At 36.9% G+C, this 15,962-nt stretch overlaps 1 protein-coding gene across 1 annotated transcript in view; it reads right to left on the bottom strand.

Moving 5' to 3' along the window:
* Positions 1–352: 352 nt before the first annotated feature.
* Positions 353–15,962, bottom strand: part of LOC132061794 (rho GTPase-activating protein 7-like) — a 46,501-nt gene continuing 30,891 nt past the window's right edge. Inside the window, exons 14-23 of the mRNA XM_059454431.1 lie at positions 13,968–14,291; positions 13,476–13,525; positions 12,880–12,940; positions 12,711–12,794; positions 12,211–12,262; positions 11,626–11,687; positions 11,373–11,542; positions 10,233–10,302; positions 1,469–1,669; positions 353–947 (exon numbers count right to left, since the gene is read on the bottom strand). Of these exons, the coding sequence (XP_059310414.1) occupies positions 765–947; positions 1,469–1,669; positions 10,233–10,302; positions 11,373–11,542; positions 11,626–11,687; positions 12,211–12,262; positions 12,711–12,794; positions 12,880–12,940; positions 13,476–13,525; positions 13,968–14,291 (1,257 nt within the window). The 3' untranslated portion in view covers positions 353–764. The remainder of the gene's footprint in view (positions 948–1,468; positions 1,670–10,232; positions 10,303–11,372; positions 11,543–11,625; positions 11,688–12,210; positions 12,263–12,710; positions 12,795–12,879; positions 12,941–13,475; positions 13,526–13,967; positions 14,292–15,962) is intronic.

Below are 15,962 nucleotides of genomic sequence, written 5' to 3'. Positions count from 1 at the left end.
ACGGCTGTTGGCTAAATCACTATGTCCTACCATGACTTGTTATGTAATATTACACGATGAGTAAAAAATAAATAACCTGGACATCAAGCTAAATATACTAGCTCTAGTCATGTTTCAATAAAAGAGGAAAAAGTTCCACAATTTCCTATCATTATTACCGGCAATATTCCTTTGCTTTAAATAAAAGATTTTATTTTAAGTTCTATACACTGATAAATAATATATTTTTACTAGGTCTAATCTATCATTGAGCCAGTTTAGTGGACGAGTCCTCTCTTAAAAGACAATGCAAAGCTCTAAAAAAGAAGGCTTTCAAACTAGATGTTGCGGTCCCTATTGTACGCACAGGAGATGAGAAGTATGAACATATCAAATACAAACTGATGTAAATTTATTTTTTGGTACAAACAAGCTGATGTCAATTGCATGCAAATAGTCCAGAGTTCAGAAGTTTTACATCTCATGAAATGCCTTAACAAATTACAGTACAAAACCTTTCTACTCCATTCCATATAACACGCCCTGCCGACTATATTATACAGAAAAAATGTTTATTATTTTTTTTGGTAAACTTCAGAATGAATTGTATAACTTAAAAGATCTAGAGTTGATTTAACATCAATAGAGACTAAAATCAGGAACAGGTGAAAAAACACAAAAAAAAATACACCTGGTAGTACAGAAAGTACATTGCTATGATACAGAGGATGTACAAATGGTGAGAGGTCGCTCGCCCCTTCAAATGTTTAATACAACATCTTCAGTTAGTTCCACGGAGGAGACGAAGGTTTGTACATAAAATCTTGAGATGTTGACCCGTAGTTTAGGTCAAGGTTATGGAGTTGCTCCATCAGCTGAGAGCGTCTTTCTTTGAAGAAGTCAAGACGCGTTGTTAATTCTACCAAAGTGGAAGATGCGGCTCTGGGATGTCGGCCATAATCCATCGCCTGCTAAATTCACGGTCAAAGATCATTATATGGCACTAAACTTCTAAATATCCATATATGCACAATCACCATCGGATCCAGAATTTAAACTTAATGGGTTCAACCTTTAAGGTTCTTAGGATTGAATTCATTGTAGCATTGAAATTATGGGTTTATAATTTAATATTTGTTGAATTTTGAGTGGTTTTTCATATTTATATTCCCAGTAGAAAATACTGGGTTCAGTTAAACCAATCAAACATAAGATGCATCCGCCTCTGATCATCACACAGTCAATGCATTTGAAGCTTGATCTAGAAAAATTTCTAAACTTACAAGTATCATGTTGCTAATCAAAGTGATAGGAGAATACCAGGTAGTATAAACTACTGGTACAAGAAATCCCACCAAACTATGATGTAGAATTTCTACAGTACAGGGTTCATCCAAGTATGCATGATTTTGTTTTGGAGCCTATTGTGTGACCCCTTGTTTGTAAACTGTCGAGAACAAGAAGCAGCAGAAGTTTTTATTTCTGTTACCTCAACGGTCCTTGAAGTAGAAGGCCCACAGGGAGAATCAACGGCACCGAGTTCATCCAAGGATAAACTGTTTGGCGCCTCAGTACTCCTGGAATCACTTAAGGGTGAATCTAGGAATAGCTTCCGAGCCGGCTGCCTACTACTGGCCCCAGATGTCAGTACCTGTCCTTTGACATTCCTCGTATCTGCACCCAGTAATTCCTGCATTTTTTTCAAGAGTCTTAGCATATTTGCCGATTTATACACAACAAACTGATGAATATTAGAAGAATGTTGTGAGTTACTACCTTGACGTCAGAATTTCAAGATGATATGCATCTAATCTTTTTACAAATAACTTCCATTGACAAAGGGACAAGATACTTTTTGCCCCAATAGTTCAGCCCTAACAGCACAAGTTTTAACGCTTAAAGACCTTTCAAATTTCCTGTAAATTCTAGGGGTCACAAGATCTTCTTGGAATATAGACTCCTGAAAATGGCTTTTAGGTGATGAACTGCAACAGTTGACCGGCAGACATATACCCGCTAACATTGTTTCAACTTCTTCTAAGATGCTAATGTCAGCATGAGACATGCAAATGGATCTTTTTTTAAAGAAGAAGAAGAATTAGAAGAAGAAGATGCAACAGCAGTAAGACTTTACATTTCCAAAAAAAGGATGCAACAGTGGTATGGGTCGAAGCAGCCTTTGAATGATACAAAGTATATATTTATGTAAAAAGACTGAACTTCCATGGTCATCCATTCTATTTTGATTTTCCCGGAATGCCATGGTAACTAATTACATGTTCTCAACTTATAGCACGGGGAGGACTAGCGTAATGAAGTTGTTCAATATAAGGGGCAGGCCTTTAAAAGTGCTGCCTAATTTCATAAAATAAAACAAATTAAATGGAAAAGGTATAGGTACCATGAAAAGACAAAGCAGTCTCTCCAACTCGGAATTCTTAAACCAAATGAAGAGTTGAGAGTCGGATGATGCTTAATAAAGCATAACTAAATGGAAAAAAGAAAGACTAAGACGGTGGACAAGGGAGTAGCAGAAATAAGAAGCCAACAGCAGAGGGCTTGTCATACAAAAATACAGGAAAAGGCAAGTTATCTCAGAAGCTCAGATGCGAAGATGTAATACCAATTGCAGTGTGATCTGTTACAATCTAGAATATTCTAGAATCTTGTAAATATAGTATAGCTTGTAATTATGCATTTGATTCTTTTTCCTTTCTTAGATATATGTACACTTAGCTATTTGAACCCCAATGGCTTGAAGGAATGAATAATCAAACTGAGTTTCTCTCAGTTCTCTTTTCCTTCCTCTTACATTTTCACATGGTATCAGAGCCTTCATAAGCTAGCTACATCTTGCTGTGCATTTACCAGTGATGCTAAGAAAGACAATATCGTCACTGTGCATTTTTTGGTGAGTAAAATTGTCCTCCAGCACTGTCAAACGACCAAATCCTTGTTTCCATAGATGCTTTGGAAAATCTGACAACACCATCAGATCCAGCATAATCCGGTGACCAAATCCCACAAAATTCCACCAGCAGATTCCTTTCCATGCACCAGACAGAAGCAGATTTTTCCGGCGAGATCTGCATCACCCGTGAGCTATTTTCAACCACTTTCCGATGAAGATCTTTGGTCTTTGGGGTTTGACTGAGCATTCCGACTCGATCCCTCCAATTTCTGAAGATTCTGATTACAGGGTAGTGTTCCGGCTAGGTTCAAATTACATTTTTCCGGCCATTTCTCAGTTCTGGTAACTTCAAAGGCTAGCTGTCTATTCTGTGGGGGTTGCCTGAATCTATTCCACCCTTTCACAAACTTTCAGACTATTTCAGTGATTTTTTAAGATATTTTGGCTGTGCATTTTCCCTCGAAAAAAAATATTCCACTAGATTTTCTAGTAGGACCTGGCATTTTCTAGCATCTTTCAGTCTTTCAGGTGAATCTAACCATCATTCGTGAGTACTTGAGAAATTCGGTTACAAATTAGGATCTGAACAGCCGGATGGTTTATCCACCCGGATTATATTAAGTTCCTTCGACACAAAGCACGTAAGCATACATCCTCGAGATAGCTTCTGTTGCTCAGACAAGTAATGGCGTGACTTGTGTCTCCCAATCTTTGGGTCATTGATTCAGGCGCATTTGATTACTTTTCTGGTACTAAATCTCTTTTCACTACTATTTCTTACTCTCAATGTCTTCCAACAGTCACAATGGCCAGTAGGTCTCAAACCATGTAAACTGGAATAGGTCAACCTAGCTCACTTCCTTCTTTAACTTTGAATTTAATTCTTTATGTTCTTGTAAGTCCTTTCAATCTCATATATATTAGTGACTTATCCCAAACAAAAAACTGCAACATTCTTCATAAACTCTGTTGTCGTACAGTACGGGACGGATCATTGGTAACGAACGTGAAGTACATGAACTTTATTACCTTATCCTTCCTCAATCATGCACACCTTTTTTTTTTTTTTTTAATGAAGATAGATTTTGTATTGCTGGCATCAAGAAGATCCAAAGTTACAGAAAGTATGTTAGCTCCAACAACAATAGGCCTTAAAGCATAGGATAGTGACTAACTCTCTAAAAGAGAGATAGCGACTAAATCTATAAAAGATGGGATCGATAACACCTTAGAAATGTCTTTAAGTGATCACCTGGACATGTGAAGTATGATTGGGTTTCAAGAAATTAATTATATGGGTAATTGGTTAAATGTTGGATTAAAGTTAATTAAGGAATAAGTGGATAAGAGCTATGTTGGTAAAGTTATTCCACGTAGGTCCATTGCAATGAGCAACTCATGACATTTATCAATTATACATGCATAAGTGGTGGCTTATTTATAGCCAAGTTCTTGGCATTAAATTAAACACTTAATGGTGTGGACCCTACGGCCAAAAAGGGAAAGCATTAGCTCAAGATTTCTCTTTAATTATACATATATGCAACAACTTTTTCACCTTGAGAATTAGATATATATCCTATGCAACAACTTTATTTGAGAAGGCACTTTGGGGGAGCTAATGCTCTTAAGAAATTCTAGCAGCAACATTTATTTCCAAATTTCTTTTATGAAGCAAAGATCTCATTTTAGAGTAGAAAATTCTCTTATGCTAAAGCAAGTAATCAAAGAACAACATAAAGGTTTTTGCCCCCTTCTTCCAAAGAGCAAGGTTATTTCTTCAACGCAATCGTGATTCTAACGTTAGTTTCCTCCGGATCTTAGCAAATCGAAAATTTCTTCGTGGCGAAATAAGGTGATGGGAAGCTCTAAAGAGAGCAACCAAGGTACGATCTGTCATCTACAACCTTCTATGAGCATCTAAGATATGTTTTCGGTAAGAACTCACGGGACGATGATCAAAATTCAAGTTGTAGTTGTTGCATAAAGTGATTAAGGGTTGTTTTCTTGAGATATGGAGATTGGGAGGGGTTATGTAGCTCGTGTTGAGCTTGTATGTTGTTAGGAGGAGGACAGGTTTGGAGTACACCATTGAATTATAGCCTTGGGAGCTCGTCGCTTTTCAATTACACATGATTTTGATGAAGCCGTTAACTTATGGACAATGATTATTTAACATAAAACACATGGCCATCTCAAGTAAGGAACCTAAGCATCTCGACTAAAAGACAAGGAACTATATAAGATCATATAAAAGCCTGATACGACAAGAACAATATCACATATCACATGGAAGGGATAGGTGAACATCAAGTATACGAATAGAAGATCCACGACGTTTCGTTCTATTGAATCGCACATAAAAAGAGAAACATATGATATGAGGTCATGCCGACGGAGACGGAACAATATAGACATTACATACCAACAGCTCTTATGATTCATTACTCAAGACTACCGGAACCTGTACACTAGTTCTCTTCTTAAGCTCTTGGGACTATCGGCTAAACGTGGCGCATATGACTAACATATTGGAACAGACCACAGAGGCCCAACTGTAAGATCTCAAAGCCTAGGGGAGCACATGATTCATATGAAGTTCGTTTAGGAGCGTCCGCCCGGAGTAAGGTTTCAACTATATAAATATATTGACAAACAACTTAAAGAAGGTACTACTATCAGTCTATGGAATCTGGAAGCTCATTCTCAATCAGGAGTAAAATAAAATCCTATGAGCGCTTAACAATATCACCTGAATGATCTTACTCTCGTGGAAGACTTAGAATGGCTATATCAATGTGATTCACCTTAAGTAACGAACTGCAACCCAATAACGGTAACTGCAACTATTGATATGATTCACCTTAAGCTGGAACTATAACCCAACAACGGTCACCTGAAAGCTCGATCCTAGGAGCAACACAACTGAATGAAGTGTAGATTCGTAGGCACATGACATAACCCTTATGACTCATGAAACAAATAACACGGAGTTGACATACTTTCGCAACCCTTAGACCTTATAGCTCATACAAGAGAAACAATAAACTGAAGGTTGCGTCATAGCGGCGAAAGAAGGATTAGCCTTACATACCTTGATTCAATTCGAATTTGGATGACTACGACGAGTCAATCCTTCCATTATACGCTTAAGCTCTTAAAAATGGAGCTAATATCAACATAATCAACAACCCAATAGTATACTACAGTTATACCAACAATATCGTCAAGCAATCGAAGAGAGATGAGCTCCCGAGGTATAATTCAAAGGTGTGCTCCACACTTGTCCTCCTCCTAACAACATACAAGCTCAACACGAGCTACATAACCCCTCCTGATCTCCATATCTCAAGAAAACAACCCTTAATCACCTTATACAACTACTACAACTTGAATCAAGGCTTCCGATCACCATCCCATGAGTTCTTACCGCAAATATACTTTAGATGCTCATACGAGTTCGTAGAAGGTAGACAAGGAACCGTATCTTGGTTGCCCTCTTTAGAGCTTCCCGTCACCTTTCTCCGCCACGAAGAGATCTCCGATTTGCTTGCTTTTTGGAAGGGGGCGAAACCTTTACGTTGTTCTTTGATTACTTGCTTTAGCATAAGAGAATTTTCTACTCCAAAGAGAGATCTCATTATCGTTGTTGCATACAGTGTTGTCAAAGGCGCGCTTAAAGCGCGCTTAAGCCCTGAAGCGAGGCTCAAAGCATGTTGAGCGCTTCACCTCGCTTTATGTGCGCTTCAGTGTCATCATCAAGACTCTAAGACATACTTTTCCTTGCCAATGAGCCTCTTTTGAAAACGTGACACTCGATAATTGATATTTCACTTTATCGTAATTTCTTACAATTTCTTTGTCCATATATTTGTTATTCATGCTTATTAGTAGTAGGCTTTGACTAAACATATATATATATATATATATATTTGTACTTTTGCACCATTGCGCCTTTTTTCATTAAAGCCCACACTTTATTTGCGCTTTGCGCTTAAAGCCCCAGGCTGACCTTAGAGCTTTTTGCGCTTTTCGCTTTTGATAACACTAGTTGCATAGAAGAAATTTGGAAATAATGTTGCTGAAATTAAGAGCATTAGCTCCCCAAAGTGCGATCTCAAATAAAGTTGCTACAGAGGATATATATCTATTCTCAAGGAGAAAAAGTTGTTGCACATATGTATAATTAAAGAGAAATCTTGAGCTAATGTTTTCCCTTTTTGGCCGTAGGGTCCACACCACTAAGTGTTTAATTTAATGCCAAGAACTTGGCTATAAACGAGCCACCACTTCTGCATGTATAAATGAGAAGTGTCATGAGTTTCTCATTGCAATGGACCTACGTGGAATAACTTTACCAACATAGCACTTATCCATTTATTCTTCAATTAACTTTAATCCAACATTTAACCAATTACCCACATAATTAATTTCTTGAAACCCAATCATACTTCACAGGTCCAGGAGATCACCTAAGACATTTCTAAGGTGTTACCAATTCCATCTTTTAGAGACTTAAGTCACTATCTCTTTTTCATCATCCTCTACAGCTCCACCACCTACAACTCCAATTTCATCTTCTATAGCTCCACCACCTACAACTCCAGTTCCATCTTCTACAGCTCCACCATCTACAGTTCAACCTTCTATAGCTCCATCACTCTGACTTATCATCGTCGTTAGTGTCCAACATCAGGTCCAAATGATTCACATCTTGCACTGAATCCTTCACCTACTACAATCTTGTATCCTCCTTGATGCAAGAAAAATAACAAAGATAGAAAGAAGACACAATTTGAATAACAATAACTAGAAGAACTAGTCCTAGTTACCTCCCAAAAGGATCAAAAGGCACCTATCCTATTCAAACAATCCTCAAGAGAATAGCCATCTCTTGCAAACTGTTAGATCAAACGGGGGTTGTTCAATTTGGAGTCCACCAAATTAACACTAGTCATTCAAGACTATAGGGTTTCAACAATATTCAATATTCATATATTTCAAGATAGGTTCCCTTCAAAATGAATTACAAGCACCTTTAATTAAGGTTCTTAAAATATACTAGTCAAAAGAAATAAATGGAAGTGTAGTCTTCTAGGTGCATAGACTACAAACCGCATACTCCTAGAAGCCTAGAAAGCCACTATACATTATGAAAGTCAAAATAGCCTTTAATAAGCCTAGAAAACACAAAAGGAAGCTTCCTTCGTTCACATTAGACCAGCCCCTCATGTTCACACTAGAGCTTCTAGAAGTCCTAATTTGGGTGCTAGACTTGTTCTTTACGTAGGCGATCTTGGGCTTCAATCCACATCCTCTCGAGCTTCAATTTGGGTCTCCTCGGCTTGAACACTTGAGTCGTCACCATGGTAATTTAGATTGCATCATCTAGTCCACCAATCACACTTCGGAAAGGTATTCAATCCACCCGTAATCCTAATCCCATTATACCTGCTTGAGTTATCATCGTCTATCATTATCCAATTATGCCTTCATGTCATCTTTGTCCTCTATTTCTACCCCTATGTTTGCAGGTGAAGTGCCATCTAGACGGCGACAAGCTATGATCGAAGAATGTCTGCTTTACATGCTAGTGGTACTTGAGAGCTTATTCCTCTACCTCCAAGTAAATCTATCGTAGGTTGTTGATGGGTTTATGCAGTCAAAGTTGGTCTGGAAGGTCGAATTGATCGACTTAAGGCCCGCCTTATTACAGTGATACTTTCCCTCGATGGTTAAAATAGCCTTCGTCTTTTTCTATCCATGGTTGTTGATCAACATTGGCCTTTGTCGATTCGACACTAAGAATGCTTTTTTGCATCGTGATCTTGAGGATGAATTATATGTATATATGCAAAGACCTGGTTTTGTTGCTCAGGGGCAGTGGAGTGGTCTTGTATGTCAGTTGTGTCGGTCCCTATATTGTCTAAAACAGTCTCCTCAAACATGGTTTGGTAAGTTTGGCATGATTATTCAGGAGTTTGGTATGACTCACAGTGAGGCTGGTCATTTTTATTCTATCGACATATTGCTCCAAATGCGTGCATTCATTTGGTAGCTTATGTTGATAATATAGTCATCACGGGCAATTATCATGATGGTACAATTAAATTAAAGCAGTATTTCTTTCAGCACATCCAAACAAAGTACCTAGGCAAGATTAAAAGTATTTCCTAGTCATTGAGGTTGCTCAGTCCAAATCAGGAATTGTCATTTCATGGCGTAAGTATGCCCTAAACATTCTCGAGGAGACAAGTACGACATGTAGTAGACCTATTGACAAACCTATGGATAAAAATGATAAACTTCTACCATGACAAAGGGAGCCCCTTAGTGATCCTGGAAGGTAGGGACTACTGGTCGGTGAGTACACTATCTCACAGTGACTCGACCTGACATTGTCGTTCTTGTGAGTGTTGTAAGTCAGTTTTTGGACTATCTGTGTGAATAATCATTGGGAAGCAGTGGTTCGTATTCTTCAATATATAAAGTCAACCCATGCAAAGGATTGCTTTTTGAGGACTGAGGCCATGAGAAAATTGTTGGATACACAGGCACTGATTGGGTAGGATCTTCTTCTGATAGACGGTCTACGTCTGGATCTTGTGTTTTGGTAGGAGGTTATTCGGTGTCTTGGAGGAACAAGAAACAAATTGTGGTTGCTCGATCTAGTGTAAAAATAGAATATCGAGCAATGGATGTGGCAACTTGCGAACTAATTTGAATTAAGGAGTTACTCAGAGACTTGAAGTTTAAGTTTGGAGAAATCAGTCATATGGAACTTGAGTGAGATAACCAATTCGCACTTTGGATTGCATCAAATCTAGTGTTTCATAAGAGAACTAAACACATTGAGATCGATCATCACTTCCACAGAGAAAAGATACTCTTGGGAGACATTTCTACGAAATTCGTGAATTCAAATGATCAGTTTGCAGATATCTTTACCAAGTCCCTCACTGGTTCTTGTATCAGCTTTATTTGTAACAAACTTGGTACATATGATTTATATGCACCACTTTGAAGGAGAGTGTTCGAATCTAGACATTCTAGACTATTCTAGAATCTCATAAATATAGGATAGCTTGTAATGATGTATTTGATTATCTTTCCTTTCTTCGAATATGTATACTTAGCTATTTGAACCTCAATGGCTTGAGGAATAATCAAGCTGAGTTCTTCTCAATTCTACTTTCCTTAGTCTTACTTTATCACATGATCAAACAACACCGGGACCCAGGTTGAGAACCCAGATTCAATGCAGCAAGTTCAATTTGTATCTGAGCCAATTGTGTGATGAAATGTGCATACCAATCATATGCTAATAAATGATAAAAATAACCTGACTTCTTTGTCTTCTTTCATGATTACAGAAAGCCAGTGTTGTGTCAAAATCTTGCTGGAAATACTTCCTGCAAATAAAAACACACTTCATAAGGAAAAATTATCCAAAATCAAAATAGATGGTTCAGGTCCCCCAAGTCTTTCAATATGTATGTCCAAAGAGGAAATGTTAATACAACGTCTCATGTTGATGACTTCCCTCACTTTCTGTGACAAGGGAAAAAACAATGCATTGGGGTGCTGTAACATGAGGCTGTACTCACAACCAGCTGCAAAATAATCGAGCTTAAAAAATGAATAGGCACAAATCCAATTATTCCTTTAAAGATGCCTGTTTAATCTTTGAAATGCCTAATACAATGGCTGAGCTGTTGAACATAACAGATCCCAACTTCAACTGCTGAGATTGTTCCTCCCCAACCCCACCCCCAAAATCAATAAAACTTATCTACACTTAAGCTACAGGTCACCATTTTAATCACTCATTTTGCTATTAACTATGATTAAATGCAAAACTAACTGGTTGGACACTCCCCAAAATAAAAAGAAGGAAGAGGAGATCTTGCTGCTGTTGCTATTGAAATGGCTATGTCAAAGGGCAACCACTTCTGGGCCAGATTATCACTACCTGTATTTGATTGTATCCAGTAATAGTATTATCTCATACAGCTTCCGCAAATTTCAAATTATTAGATTAAGTTAAAAAGTAAAATTTAAACTTTGATATTACATTTTCTGTTTTCAAAAAAAATTCTTCACCAATAAGAAAAAGGGATTAACATATGAAAATCGTGTGCAGTCAAATAGCGTAACCGAGAAAAAGGGAACACAAGGATTACAATATAGATGAAAAAGAGGCAGTATCACTAGTACTGGCAGGGGTACCTAGTGATTCTCTGTTTGGAACAAGAATATATGGACAATCACTTTACACCGATTTTCATTTTTTCATTTGTGTCAATAGCATAGATCATTGTTTACATGTTTAATCAAATGGCAAAGCCCATGATGAAAAATGGAAATCGTATCAAAAACTGTTCATAATAACAACTACATTTGTTAACGACTGCATGCAACTAAGAAATCCTTGACATTTAAGCAATTGCACCAGAACAAAAACAAGTGATCCAAAACTCACAATTGAGAATTATGGTTTGGCCCATTTTGAAACTGCTCACAAGCATCAGATAGCGAGCCATAGTGATGCTGCCGTTGCTGATTGAGTTGATGATGCAACTCAGCAACTTTCTGCTTTAATCTAGCCACATCTGCTTCTGCCAGGGCTATCTCTTCGAGCTCAGCCCTAGTCTTTAAGAAAGTAATACCTTTCAGAAGCAATAAAATCAACCGAACCAGGAACAAAATAAACCTACTGAATCTGCAATACAAACCTTGGAATCCATACCGCGAGTGCCCGACAATTGTCCAGAGGACATACATATATATATATATATATATATATATATATATATATATATATATATATATATATATATATATATATATATATATATATATATATATATATATATATATATATATATATATATATATATATATATATATATATATATATATATATATATATATATATATATCATATCAATATATATATATATATATATATATATATATATATATATATATATATATATATATATATATATATATATATATATATATATATATATATATATATATATATATATATATATATATATATATATATATATATATATATATATATATATATATATATATATATATATATATATATATATATATATATATATATATATATATATATATATATATACCAACTTCCAGTGCGCGCGCGCGCGCGCGCGCGCAGCATTGTTCCCCCCCCCCCCCCCCCCCCCCCCCCCCCCCCCCCCCCCCCCCCCCCCCCCCCCCCCCCACACACACACACACACACACAATATATATATATATATATATATTATATATATATATATATATATATCTTAGATCCCTCTCAGCTTGTAGCTGTTCTTGTAGTCTTGCAACCTTCATCAAAATCACAAATGGTATCTTGCACATTAGAAGATATATAGGACCTTCTGAAGCAAAAAGTTTCATCAACTTAAAGTGCACAAGACATCTTAAGCTTTAATTTACACACCGAAGGACAATTATAAATTTTATCAAAGAGGTACACTACTATATATTTTAAATAGTGACCAAAATACTAAGAAAACTTGGATCAAGTAGAAAGAACTGATATTGAATTGGAAAGGTATGAGTAAATAATCAACCCAAAATAGGGCATAAATGAGAAAAGAAAAAGGATGCCAGGAATATGGTTTAGCTCAGCTATGTATGTCTGTGTATAGATAAGTGCAGCCAGCTGCTACATATTTACGCAGAGACCCACATGGAAAAGAGAAAAAGTCATCTTGAAAGGACACAATTACCGGACTTTCTAGGAATTAATTGCATAGGAAATAAAGCATACATCTTGTTCAAGAGCCAAGCGCCGCTCATGCAAGGCTTGCTTCCGTCTCTCCAAGCTCGCCTGTAGAATTGCATTTCCTCTTGCCTAGCAAAAGTTGTACGTTAATGGTATCAGAAAAAAGAAGAGATAAGATGAATTATGAGGTGTAAAAGCTACTGACATAGATTACCTCCTTTGCAATCCTATGGCGCAAGTCATTTTTGGTAATCTCAAGTCTCTGTATAGCAAGCCTATTGACAAGTTATCAAAGCCCACATTAGAAAGGACGCCGAATAATAAAAAGGGGTGAAACAAGATTTAAACTAACTCATTAATGTTATTTCTTTCAGTGTTGCATGTCTCCATGAGGATTTGAATTCACAAAATGCAAATCATACAAATATAGAGGTGCCCAGAAAGATAAAAGGACATCAATATCACATGGCACTAGAACCTCACTGCAACAATTTACTTTTGCATATAAGCATTTCATCAAGAATAGCACCCTCACCCCTTCCCCCTCCTTGTTATAGAACAACTCTCGGACCCAAAACAAAGTATAATACAAAAGGAAGTAAATATCCACGTTTATAACATAGAGATGTCGGTTGATAATCGAACTTCCATTATTTAAGTTAATAATTATTCATATTAACATCAAAGAGTCATCTATATATCCTCGATCTTCCAAAAGAATAAATTACCACATTTCATTAAATGGAACAAGTTTCTCTAGACACCAAAGGAGGGAGGGATGGCAGGAAGGAGGGAGGGAGAGAAACGTACTCTTCCTCTCCAGAGGAATCAATTGATTCCACCGATGGCGTCTTTCTAGCCTGTGCAAAAGAAAACAATCAAAAGATCAGATTCCCAATTCAGCTGTTATGATACAAATGGGTGAGAGATACAAATCTTTTTTACTTAAATCAATTTTTCTAGAAAAAAACACACTAACTTATCGATCAATAATTTTTCCCAAGTTTGATTACCTATTTAAAGAACAGAAAGCTAATTGCTGTTTTCCCCCACATATATAGAAGTTTCCTAATTGCAAGTTCAAACATATCCAAAAGGTAACAAATAATTCTAAAAGTACCAAGTCAAATTTGAGTGTTTCTAGACACTAGAGAAACCCCAAAGGTTTTGCAGATTAATAACCACATAAATTAAACTAAACACGTGATAGAAAGAAAATCTTTATTGCAAGTGAAATGGAGTATAACCGACAAAAAATTAGATAGTCACAAGTGAAATCAGTCCATAAAGGCCAAAACTCACATTGCTTCTCCCCCAAAAGGTTGACCTTTTGACATTCAGGTTAGAAGGAGTTAGCTTGCCGCTAGGCTTGTCTGCGCGTGAATCAGGTCCAGAGACACCATGAGGTTGATCCATAGATGAGAGTATTTCACCCATAGATCGCTGAGACTCACTACCAGCTAATTCACAAGGACCATCAACCTCATTTCCACATCTTTCCAGCTGTTCGCTGAAGGGAACATCAGAAGCTGCATGAGGCTGAGTGTCTACAGTTGGTTTTAATGTCACTCCTTGTACACGACTATCCCTAGGAGACTCAATATCGGAATCATCACCACCGAAACCCTGTGTAGCAAATTAATCCACACCCTTAATAAATATCAGCAAAAATCTGATAAACCCAGGGCAGGATGTTCTATTTGCCCAAACTTGATATATGATATTAGCAGGAATCAGTTTTGTATGACACAAACCAGAGTAGTAACTTTATCCTTTTTATATAGATCATTATATAGATGTAACATTTTCATTCATGCATGACTAAGAAGAAGCAATAGACAAATAACCATTACCATTTTGGACGGATAAGAGCCTTAGGAAATGTTGTAAGCATATGACTTTGCTTCTCAAGGTTAGAACTTATATGAAAAAACAGAATAGAAATAAAAGGCAGCCTGGTGCACTAAGCTCCCGCTGTGCATGAGGTCGATGGAAAGGCCGGACAAATGGAAGGGGCTCAATGGAGCTAAATGGACAGTGAGGATTTCTAAAGCTGACCCCAACTAGCTTGAGATTTAGGCTTCTGTTGTTGTTGAACATAGTGCATTTATTGCGGTCAAGATAGGAAACTAATTCACACCATTTGTAAGTTCACATTCACATTCTCAACTAACTTGCCAAGAGTCTGCTCTGATGACATATGATAATTCACATCCCTTGCTATATCTAAAGCCTTGTTATCCAAGATCTTAATATCTTTACTGCTCTAACAAAAGGAGTCAAGTCTTGTACAAAAGAATCTATATTCTAACTATATGTCTTTCTAAATTTTGTGATCCAATTTTCAAGCTTTTAACTCTAGTTAGTCTAAAATCTACAAAAAAAATTTAAAGGCAAAGCTTGGAGACTCCCCACAACTCCTTGGGGGGGAACTGCTATACGCCCGACGACAGTGAGGGGCTAAAATCTCGTAGGACTCGCTAAGTGAGAAAGTCGCCTCATGCCACGCTTTACACCTGCGATTGTTTGCTCCAGGAATGTCCTAACACACCTTACACCTTGGATCTAGTTATATACACCCCATTATCTTGTTTGTACCAGGTGCTTCCTATTGTTATGTCTAGATAGTTAAATCAACTTTTGTACATTATTTGCTTTTGAATTTTACATAATGCTTATTCTATTATTTTTATAGTTTCTTACTTTATCTACTTCTAATTTCATTTTATTTGAATAACTTTAAACATTTGTGGTGCTTATGCCCCATTCCTTGAGGCTACTGCCTGCTTCATGATAGGTAAACTCCCCTTAGTGAACCTCTGCTTTGACTCTACATAAAGTACCGACAGTAAGTATAAACAAAACCAGTGACGGAACTCAGGAGAAAGAACTCTGATACCATCAGAAAATATGAGAAGGAGATATTTCGCCAAGGTGACTTTATTTTGGAACACAAAGTACACCTATTCCCATTGGGAACTATGAAAGAGTAATGTTATCTTAAGAATCCACTGCACTTATAGCTCGAATTGACTGCAAATATATGCAGTAGTAGCCAACTCTTAAATAGTTGACCAGACATATATGCACCAAATGCTTCATTAATTATGTTGTTTCAATTATTACAAATATAAACAAATCATGTACTGCACATATTCCAAGTCAAATGTCCCAATAGGACTATTCATAGTTGAATCATTTTATCACGGTTTACTGAGCAGGGAGGATACCTCTTCCCTACTCTTTCGTATGGTTCTAGAAACCTAGAAATGTCTATTTTTGTTCGGTTAGCAACAG

This window comes from Lycium ferocissimum, chromosome 7 (assembly GCF_029784015.1).
Source record: "Lycium ferocissimum isolate CSIRO_LF1 chromosome 7, AGI_CSIRO_Lferr_CH_V1, whole genome shotgun sequence".
In the NCBI taxonomy this organism is placed as follows: domain Eukaryota; kingdom Viridiplantae; phylum Streptophyta; class Magnoliopsida; order Solanales; family Solanaceae; genus Lycium; species Lycium ferocissimum.
The sequence above is the reverse complement of the archived record's forward strand: the minus strand, read 5'-3'. Positions and strand labels throughout refer to the sequence as shown.